This window comes from Cnephaeus nilssonii, assembly GCF_951640355.1.
Source record: "Cnephaeus nilssonii genome assembly, chromosome: 4".
NCBI classification, from domain to species: domain Eukaryota; kingdom Metazoa; phylum Chordata; class Mammalia; order Chiroptera; family Vespertilionidae; genus Cnephaeus; species Cnephaeus nilssonii.
The window spans coordinates 33,146,610-33,157,303 of NC_137075.1; the positions used below are offsets into that span (position 1 = coordinate 33,146,610).

The 10,694-nt window shown below is 46.3% G+C and overlaps 1 protein-coding gene across 1 annotated transcript; it reads left to right on the top strand.

The window, feature by feature from the left end:
* The first annotated feature begins 1,217 nt into the window (after positions 1-1,217).
* HAUS4 (HAUS augmin like complex subunit 4) lies at positions 1,218-10,493 on the top strand. The gene is made up of 10 exons (XM_079769681.1): positions 1,218-1,444; positions 3,918-3,985; positions 5,889-6,031; positions 6,118-6,249; positions 6,578-6,712; positions 8,070-8,166; positions 9,106-9,251; positions 9,378-9,508; positions 9,855-9,923; positions 10,095-10,493. The coding sequence occupies exons 2-10, from the start codon at positions 3,931-3,933 to the stop codon at positions 10,276-10,278; spliced, it is 1,092 nt and encodes a 363-aa protein (XP_079625807.1). The 5' UTR covers positions 1,218-1,444; positions 3,918-3,930; the 3' UTR covers positions 10,279-10,493.
* The last annotated feature ends 201 nt before the right edge of the window (positions 10,494-10,694 follow it).

Consider the following 10,694-nt stretch of genomic DNA (forward strand, 5'->3'; position numbering starts at 1 on the left):
AATTTACTTAGTATAAAATATTATTTTTGAAATAATTTACCTATAACAGATTTCACTCAACTTTGAAAAGAAGACAGTGATGGGGTTTAAGACAAAGAGCGGGGGTGGGGGGGGGACTTAAGAAGAACAATAACCTTTGGTCAAAGTCCATAGCCAACTTGAGGTCAAGCCCATGGAGGAAGTCAGGAGAATTGTCCCCCTCCTCCCATCATTGCCTTCTCTCCCTCCAGCCTCCTGCTGGGATTCCCCATTGGCTGAAACCAGTCAGGGAATATGGGAACCCCCAAGTCCTTAGCGGCAGTCCTAACCTGATACATAGAAGGCTGAAGAGCAGGATCTGGATCTGGGGGGCAAGTGGAAAGCATCCTAGTCTGGCCAATGAAACACATGGGAAAGTCTGGTGGGTGCTTCTGGGAAAGAATTTCTTCCCAAACTGTTATAGGAAGACAGCTTTTCCCTCCCTCCCTCCCTCCCTCCCTCCCTCCCTCCCTCCCTCCCTCCCTCCCTTCCTTCCTCCCTTCCTTCCTTCCTTCCTTCCTTCCTTCCTTCCTTCCTGGGATGGGTTGAGAAGCCTTGGGACTCCCAGCTCCAGACTTCTTGTTAAGCAAACAATCAATGTCCATATAGTTGAGAGAGAGATGGGGGGGGGGGGGGGGGGGATAAAAGATGACAGGGTCCTGTCGGGTGTGGCTCAGTGGGGGTCACCTTGTGCACGGAGAGGGTGCAGGTTGGATTCCAGGTCAGAGCACATGTCCAGGTTGCCGATTAGATGCCCAGGTCGCGGCTGGCAGAGGAGGCAACCTATCCACGTTTTTCTCTCACATTGATGTTTCTTCCTCCCTCTCCCTCCTTTCTCTTAGAAACATACACACAATAAAAACATAATCAAACAACAAGACAAAAAAACAAAAACAAAAAACAAAGACAAGCCCAGTGAGGAGGCTCTTTGGTGGGGAGCGGTTCCACTCTGCCAGCGTGACCCCGAACAAGTCCCTTAACCTCCTTGCGCCTTAGTTGTCCCGGCAGGACAATGGGTGTGACGGTGACTTCCGGTAAGAACTAAATGAGGGAAGCGGGGCAAGTACAAAGCTCGGCACGGCGCCCGGCTCGCTGACGGCCCTCAGTAAAAGTTGGCAACCACTACCATTTTATCAACGTCTGCCCGCAACGTGGGGCAGGCGCCCAGGGAAAAGGGCGCCCTTTCCCCCGCGGGCTCCAAACCCGGGCTCTGCGGCCGGGGGCGTGGACGCGGGGCGCCCGGCGCGGGGCGGGGCCTGCCGTTCCCGCCAGGAGCGTGGCCCCGCCCCCTCGGCCTCCGGAGCCCCGCGCCGCCCGCCCCTGCGCCCGCCGAGGGGCAAGTTCCTGAGCCCGGACGCGGGCGGGGCCCGGTGTCCCCAGCTCGCTCCGCACCGCCCGGGGAGCTCCGGCCGCCCTTGGGGCGCAGGTTTGCTTTAGGGGCGGCGGCGGCGGGCGGCGGGCGGCGGGCGGGGAGGAGGAGCTCCCGGGGGGGGCCCCCCCGGCCAGTCCCGGGCCGAGGCCGCCTCGCCCTTGGGGAGCCGTGGCTGCCCGGGCGGAAGGGAAGTAGGCGCCGGAGGACGCGCTCCGCATTTTGATTCATCTCGGGCCCTGTAAGGGTCACATCTTGTGAAAATACCTGTAAAATCAATTTAACGTTCAGCGCAGCGTGTAAAGACAGCTCTAAGAATTTAAAAGACGCCTGAGTCAGAACATGCCAATGCTTGGGTCCCCGTCGCAGCGTTTTAACACGTCTGAGTGCAGAGGGTGGAGAGTCCAGCTCGATTGCCGCCGCGGTTCACGCCCCCTGACATTTAAAAAGGGGAAAGAAAAGCGCTCTAAACCCCCCCCAAGTAGGCAGTTCCCCCGCGGAGGCCAGAACAGAGGACTTTTTTGAAATTTAGGGTGGTCCTCATCGTGGCGAGTGAAATGTGTCTGCGTAACTTTTATTTGCAGGCCTCGGTCAGAGATAATTGCGAAAACACTGAGCTTCCCTAAATAGTGGCTTTGTTGACAAGTAAGATTGTGCTATTAATTCTTCAGGTCTCTCCAAGGCAGGGACTGTTATCTCCGTGTTGCAGGTGGGAAGAAGTTGGGCACAAAAAACCATCTCCCTTAAGTTCGCACAGAACAATGGCTGAGCTGCAAATTAAGTCCTAGCATCCTGACTCCTCAGCCGCGTCCCCCTCCAGACCGTGTTACCAAACAAATGAGCAATTACTTTGATGTTACTACTCATCAGACGAGGGAGTAAACCAAACGTTCTGTGAACATGAAATGTTAAATCATAATAACCTCCTGTGTCTGTTCTGCTTGGGGAGGCACAGCTGTCCTTTGGAGTTGGATACCTTAGAGGAGAGGTTGAAGCAGCAAAATGGAAAATAATGTCAAGGGAAGTGTTTTGTCTCCAGAGGCCCAACAGAGCCCATCACAGCCGATTTGTATTGATGTCATTCTTTTCAGTGTACTCTGTGTTCTGGCCTCAGCTGCATTAACCACACCTTTGCATTAGTCTTTTGGCACTGACCTCCCTGTCTGTCTTCTCCTTTTTAAAATTTTTTTTTATTTTTATTGATTTCAGAGAGAAAGGGAGAGGGAGAGAGAGAGATAGAAACATCAGTAATCAGAGAGAAGCACTGATCAGCTGCCTCCTGCATGCTGCACACTGGGGGCTGAGCCTGCAACCCAGGCCTGTGCCCTGACCGTGAATGCAACGGTGACTTCCTGGTTCCTAGATGGATGCTCAACCAGTGAGCCATCTGGCTGGGCCCTGTGTGTCTTCTTATGCTCTTTCCTCAAGGTGCCCTTTACTACTGCTGTTATGTGAAAACCGGTTGTTGTTCAAGTGTGGAATGGTTTGTTACTCCTGAAGGGTGTTTCTGGAATTAATGATAAAAACAAAACAAAAAAACTACCAACACATCTTAGATGAAAGGACAAGTTAAAGAAGTGCAAGAAACTATTGTGGAATTTAATAGCTGAGTGATTCGAAGGGGAAAAAGTAGACTTTGATTTCTTTTTTTTTTTTTTTTCCCTTTCCCCCAGTTCACTCGTAACTGAGAAGCAGCAGCTCAGTTTTAACTTAGAAATAATTGTGAAGCCCTAACCGGTTTGGCTCAGTGGATAGAGCGTCGGCCTGCGGACTAAAGGGTCCCAGTTTCGATTCCGGTCAAGGGCATGTACCTTGGTTGCGGGCACATACCCAGTAGGAGGTGTGCAGGAGGCAGCTGATCGATGTTTCTCTCTCATCAATGTTTCTAACTCTCTATCCTTCTCCCTTCTTCTCTGTAAAAAAATCAATAAAATATATTTTTTTAAATCAATAAAATAAAAAAGAAATAATTGTAAAGAGAGGGGACATCCTCCTGCTTAGCCTAGACCAGTGATGGGCAACCTTTTGAGCTTGGTGTGTCAAACTTCGCCCAAAAACTGAGCATAACTCGGGTAGTGTGTCACTTTGAGGAAAAAACTAACTCCAAGACTCTAGTCGCAAATGTTTCATCCTCAGGAGCAGCAAATGTTTCATCCTCGGCATGCGGCCGCGTGTCATCAGAAATGGCTACGCGTTTCAGTGCTGACACGCGTGTCATAGGTTCGCCATCACTGGCCTAGTGAATTGGAAAGTTTTCTTTCTTAAGGAGGCTCCCTCTTAGACAGCTTATAACAAGTGAAAACATTTATGTGTTTAGAATGCAAAATGTTTTGCTGATGATAAGTCTGTTTGTCTATAAAACTTGTATAAGACCTTGGGACCTTGGATGTGTGATATAGTCCCTCCTTGTTAAGAGGCTTCCCTGAGGTCCCTCCCCAGCTTGTAAACAATAGAAATTTGAACCCAAGGTAGTTTTCTCTGGAGCATCCAGCCAACTCATCTTTTTGTTTTCTCTGGATGGATTCAAAAGATAAGAATATCAGATGGCGTCTGGGGATTTCTGTTCACCTGGAGAAGGGATGGAAATACTCCAACAAGGTAAGAATAGCCATTTGCAAGAGTTTTATGACTTGTCCAGAGAGGTTTTATCCAGGTTCTTACCTTCTATTATAAAAAGGACTTATAATGTTCACCAGTATGGTTTCTCTCATAGAAGCTTATGTTTCTAAGGAAATTAGGATGCATGACGATTCTTCAACACTGTCTTATTGGAGAACAGATTACACTGACTCCTGATCAGTGTCTGCTTGTGCAGTAGACTAAAAATTCAAAATGCTCCCATGCTGTGTGAGCAACCATATCCAGAAGATAAGGGTGGCCAGTAAATTCCTTAAATGCTTCCTTTCTAGCTATATCTTTTTTTTTCTACCTATATCTTAAATTTTTTAATATTTTGTCTCCAAAATCTCAGATTCTTCCAATATCTTGAATTCTTTCCATATCTCAAGTCCTTTCTATATCTTGAATTCTTCAAAGACTTGAATCTTCTATATTTGACCATTTCCATATTGATCATTCTGCCTTGGGGGGGAAGGGAGAGAGATTTCTTATCCTGTAAAAGGACATTGAGTATGATGGTAAAGGACTTTGAGTATGATGGTAAAGGACTTTGAGTATGATGGTCCAGAGAATGAAAATGTTAGTATTTGGTAAGTGGGAGAAAACAGAAGCCTCCAGCAGAAAGCACTTCAGAAAAGAAATGGAAAGAAAGCCCCTTGCCCTGGCTGATTTGGCTCAGTGGATAGAGCATCGGCCTGCGGACTGAAGGGTTCCGGGTTCGATTCCAGTTAAGGGCACATGCCTGGGTAGCGGGCTTAATCCCCAGTAGGGGGCGTACAGGAGGCAGCCAGTCGATGATTCTCTCATCATTGATGTTTCTGTCTCTCTCTCCTTCTCCCTTCCTCTCTGAAATCAGTAAAAATATATTTTTTTAAAAAAAGAAAGCCCCTTGAACATATGGAATTATGACAGGTTCCCATTTTCTTGCACTTTTTCTCATGCATGTGCTGTTGTGCATCCATGGGTTACTCAACCCTATTTACAATAGGGAGAATTTGGTTAGTTAAATTTTTTAAATTTACTCTTAAGAAAAGTATACTTTCAGTTGCTTATGCGACTAGAGATCATATCCAAAGTTGGAACTTTACATGCATTTTTCCCCCCTTCCTCAAGAACTCTAGTTATTCTGTATGAATGAGCCATTTGGGGTACTGGGGTGATTCCTACTAAAGGGTCCCTTATTGATTTATCTCATGCTTTTCAACTGTATTTCCATTTTCTAAGATCTTACTTTTATTAGAGACTCATTCCCGAATTCTTGTTCATAAAATGTTTTTATTGATTTTAGAGAGAGAGGAAGGAAGAGTGAGAGAGAGATAGAAACATTGATTGGCTGCCTCCTGCACATCCCCTACAGGGGATCCAGCCTGTAATCTGGGTATGTACCCTGATCAGAGTCAAACCGGTGACCTATTAATGCATGGGACTATGCTCAGTCAGTTGAGCCACACCGGCCAAGGTATTTGTGGATTGTTTTGTTTTGTTATTCCTCACCCAAGGATATTTTTCCATTGATTTTTAGGGAGAGTGGAAGAGAGAGAGAAACATCGATGTGAGAGAAACACATCGATTGGTTGTCTTCTGCACTAACCCGGACCAGGGCCTGGGCTGGGGAGGAGCCTGCAACCAAGGTACATGCCCTTGACTGGAATCTAACCCAGGACCCTTTGGGCCGCAGTCTGACACTCTATCCACTGAGCCAAACCCGGTAGGGCTATTTGTGGATTTTTAAATCTTACTAGAATTAGGAAACTTTCCTACCAAAAACCTGGGTGGTTGTTGTTGTTTTTTAAGAGTTATGTTAAGAGTTATGTTCAATTATATAAATTAAGAGTTCATACCTTCTTTGCTTTTTGTCCCAATGGGGGACATCGCATTAAAGTGTGCAGCAGACAGCTTCCTCCTTGTAACCTGAGTGAAGAGGACCTGTTACAGAATCCACACTTCAGCAAACTGCTGCTGAGCCTCTCACAACACGTGGACGAGAGTGGCTTAAGCCTCTCCCTGGCAAAGGAACAGGCTCAGGTAAGAGCCCTATTTGAAGGGATGTTAGAGGAAGGAAAAATCTTATGAGAGAGAGGTTCCTAACTGGGATTTTTAAAATTTTCTAGGCATGGAAGGAGGTTCGACTGCATAAGACAACATGGCTGAGGTCTGAGATTTTACAAAGAGTCATCCGAGAGCTGCTTGTGGACTACTATGTGAAGATACAAGACACAAATTTAACTTCTGAGGACAAAAAGGTGGGGCAGGAGAGATGAAGTAGAGGTTGGTTACCATAGGAATGAGCAGGCCACCGATGGCTTCATCTGATTATATGATCCGAGGGAAGTAGGAGCTTCATGTAATGGCTAGAGAAATGGACTGTAGTTCTGAGGGGAAGAGGTGGGTGTTTTGTCAGGGTTTTGAAAAGAAAGATTGACAGGAGAAGGCACTGACAGCTGGGAAGTTACCTGAAGAGGATGACATATTTGAGGACTTTGAAATGTGTGAAGAACTGGTTCATGAGGATGGAGGAGGTGGAGTGAAAGAAGCTCTATAGTAACCTCCTGTTGTTTTTATTCTTCTCAGTTTCATGAGACCCTTGAACAGCAGCTACTTGTGACTCAGCTAACGCAGCTCTTAGGCCCCAGCCAGGAGAGGGCGACGCCTCCGCTGCTCGGACTGGAGAAAGCCGACCTGCTGGAGCTCATGCCGCCCGCAGAGGTTGGGAACGGGCAAATATTGGCGTAATTTCTCCTGTGTATTTGAACATCGTTTGGTTAAGCTTTATTGTTTTTAAAATGTACACGTTCCTGGTGGTCAAACGTAAATAGATAAGAAATACATTACACAGAAGAAAGTAATAGCTGAAATACTATATCTAGAAATAAATAATACAACTTGACATAGTATTATACCCTCCATGCTTGCACAGAGAATATAATATATTTTCACTTAATATATTTTGGACTTCTTTTCAAGTCAACAAATAGATGCAAATAAGATGATACTTCCTAAAGCACTCTTAGCACAGTGTCCAGGAACATAGTTAGTGCTCATTATTCTTATTACATCATTGGCTTAAATAACTGACAGGATTCCATTGTATGGATGAAACATAATTTGTTTAACCTTATTGATGGATATTAATTTAAAGTTGTTTCCACATTTTTGCTGTTAGAAACCACACTGATGAACATGCTAATTCATATGTGTCTTTGCCCTTATATGATTATTTCCCAAGTATTACTGCTCAAAGTGGGGTCATTGGGTCAAAGGATACACACATAGAACATATTGCCAAACTGCTTTCCAGAAAGGTGTTTCCAGTGCCCGTACCTCCCCACTCTTCTTCATCAGTGTGGGATCTGGACAGTCAGATGATTCTGGGCTGAAAATGAATCTCCCTGTTCAGGCATTTGCTGTTATAAACAGTGCTCCGCATGTACAGCTATGTTTCAGTGTCAGCCCTGTGTTGTGTTTATCTCCTGATAGTTGTTTTTGTTGTTTTTTTGCACATCCCTATTAAAAGCATTACATTTTTTAAATGAATCTCTCTGCTGTCTTTTTAAAGATTTTTTTATTGATTTTTTTTTCAGATAGAGGAAGGGAGAGAGAGAGAAACATCGATGTGAGAGGGAAACATCGATTGGCTGCTTCCTGCATGCCATACCCCCGATCAGGGATGGAGCCCTCAACCCGGACATGTGCCCCAACCGGGAATTGAATAGGCAAACTCCTGGTGTACAAGGTGACGCCCAACTTACTGAGCCACATAAGTTTTTTGTGGGGGTTGTTTTTTTAAACATATTTAGAAGAAGGGAGAGAGAGAGAAACATCGATTGGTTTCACCCCAACCAGAGATTGAAACCTCAATCTCTGGGTGTGGGCCCTGACTGGGAATGGAACCCATCACTGGAGGACGCTCCAACCAACTGAGCCACACTGGCCAAGGTTCCCTGATGTCTCTTAATGCATTTCCTTTGGTTATCATTGAGATTGTTGTCATCATGTATTCATTGGCTGGATCTTCCTAGTTCTCACAGTCTGTTTGCATCTCTCTGTGTTTCTGTGATTGTAGGATTTTGTGTGGATGAGAGCTCGGCTCCCACTGGAAGTGGAGGAGCAACTCAAGAAGAAATGTTTCACTCTGCTTTGCTACCATGATCCTAATTCCGGTGAGTGCTGGCTCTGTTCTGGTCACAGCCGGTCCTCAGGACTCCTGGGTTACTCTTTTGAGAACAATATATTTGAATTTGGATTTGGAATAGAAGCTGGGAAGCATTGGAGACATTGGAGATGTTTGTTTCCTTGCTGGTAGAATAAAAGCAAGGAATTTTGTGAGAACTCTTTTTTTTTAATGTTTTTTTTTTTTTATTGATTTCAGAGTGGAAGGGAGAGAAACATAGAAACATTGATGATGAGAGACTCATTGATTGGCTGCCTCTTATACGCCTCCAGTGGGATCAAGGCCTCAAACCAGGGCATGTGCCCTGACTGGAAATCAAACCGTGACCTCCTGGTTCATAAGTCGACGTTCAACCACTGAGCTGTGCCAGCTGGACCTTTTATTCAGCAGAGGTCCTCTTGCTGCAGGGAAGAATGAGTTAGTTCTCAGGAGAATCAGCATAGAATACAGAGGAAAGTTCAGGCTAATAGGTGTTCCCCTTGTCTTTATTTCTATGATTTAAGAATTAAGGGCCAGCCCTAGCCAGCTTGGCTCAGTGGATAGAGCGTCGGCCTGCGGACTGAAGGGTCCCGGGTTCGATTCTGGCCAAGGGCACATGCCTGGGTTGCGGGCTTGATCCCCAGTAGGGGGTGTGCAAGAGGCAGCCGGTCAATGATTATCTCTCATCATTGATGTTTCTATCTCTCCTCCCTTCCTGTCTGAAATCAATAAAGAAATATATTTAAAAAAAAGAATTAAGGGCCAAATCTGGAATTAAAGAGTGAAGACAATTATGAGAACTGGGCCATTTTTAACAGGACATCAGAAGAAAACCTGTGTAAAGACAGAATTCCTAGGGCTAGATGTAGGATAGGGGCACTGAAAAATGGCCTTAAAAGGTCCGTAGCAATTAGGGTTTTACTGTTCAGTCCTCTGACTTTTTGCCCAGATTCAGATCATGAAACCCTGAAGGCAGCAAAGGTATGGAAACTGGCAGAGATCCTGGTGAGTGAGAAGCAGCAGTGCCAGGATGCCAAGAGCCAGCAGAAGGAGCAGGTGGTGCTGCTGGAGAAGAAGAGAGCCATCTACTCCCAGGTTTGCTGGAGCAGGGGGGTAGCCTCCTCTCTTTTACTCGGACCCCAGGGGCACTTTGGGGAAGCCAAGGATTTCTGACCTGCCTTCTTTTCTACCATCGCTTCCTCCTGCCTCCTGGGGACTCAGGTGCTTCTCCGCTGCCTCGCCTTACTGCACAGATTGCTTCAGGAGCACCGGCTGAAGACTCAGTCTGAGCTGGACCGCATCAATGCCCAGTACCTGGAGATCAAGTGTAGTGCCATGATCCTTAAGCTGAGGTGAGCTATGAGCCCTATGGATCTAAGGGATACACCACCCCCTATAACCCCTGCCCTCATCTCTCTTCTCTCTAACATGCCTAGCACCTTGTGGGATCCAGTAAATGTCACACAGCAGTATTAGCCTTCAGATTACCCCAAAGCTTTCAACATTCTTGATTATTTTATTTGAAAGCTTTCTGAAATAGGGGCTTGACTGAGATAAATTGCTTAGGATTCAGAGTGACCTTGTTTATCCCGTTACTGCTTAGCCCACACCTTTGACCATGGCAGGTGCTGTGTCCCATTCCTAACTCTGCTGCTGTCAGAGATCCTCAGCTTCACATTTCTTTCTTTCCTCTGTCAGGATGGAAGAGCTAAAGATTTTGTCTGACACTTACACGGCTGAGAAAGTAGAAGTTCATCGTCTCATTAGGTGAGAACTCCTAAGAGCTTGGTACAGCTATTCAGCAGAAGTCCTCTTGCTGCAGGGAACAATGCTGGTTCCCATACTCTCTAAACTCATTCATTTTAACATGTCCTCATTCTTGTCTACTTTCTGAGGAGCCAGATTCTTATATTGTATCTTCTGTGCCCGGGCTTCTAGGGACCGTTTGGAGGGGGCCATTCGGCTACAAAAACAGGACATGGAGAAATCCCGACAGGTCCTAAACACCTATGAGGTCCTTGGGGAGGAGTTTGACAAGCTGGTAAAAGAGTACACCCAACTCAAGCAGACAACTGAGGACAGGCGTTGGGCACTCCAGGAGTTCAACAAAGCCTACCGCTGACCGTTGGCGGGCCAGGAGGCACGGCTTGTGCACTGGCACTGCTTCCTCTTCCTGCCAAGGACCACCTCCAACTGGGACCGTCTTCGCTCAGGGAGTGAGGGGACACTTCCTGCCGAAGGACCACCTCCACCTGGGACCGTCTTCACTCAGGGAGTGAGGCGGGGGGGCACTTGCTCGAAACACTGCCGTCATTTAGGCACCCTCCTTGTTTACAACGACTGAGTCTCTGCTGGACAATGCAGCCGATTTATATAAATTTATGTACAGCTATTTTTTCAGTGTTGGCCCTGTATTGTATTTGATTATCTCCTGAATAAAGTGATAATATTGAGTCTTGGGATTTTAATCATTTTCCTTCGGGGGAAGATGGAAAAAGAGTATCAAAGGCTGCATGGGGGGAGGGGCAGCTGAGTAGG

Bases quoted from the DNA above. Each gene is read 5' to 3' on its own strand.
- HAUS4 (XM_079769681.1), top strand. From the start codon at position 3,931: ATGGCGTCTGGGGATTTCTGTTCACCTGGAGAAGGGATGGAAATACTC. The intron at 6,250-6,577 runs GTGGGGCAGGAG...TATTCTTCTCAG, and splicing joins TAACTTCTGAGGACAAAAAG to TTTCATGAGACCCTTGAACA. The intron at 8,167-9,105 runs GTGAGTGCTGGC...CTTTTTGCCCAG, and splicing joins CTACCATGATCCTAATTCCG to ATTCAGATCATGAAACCCTG.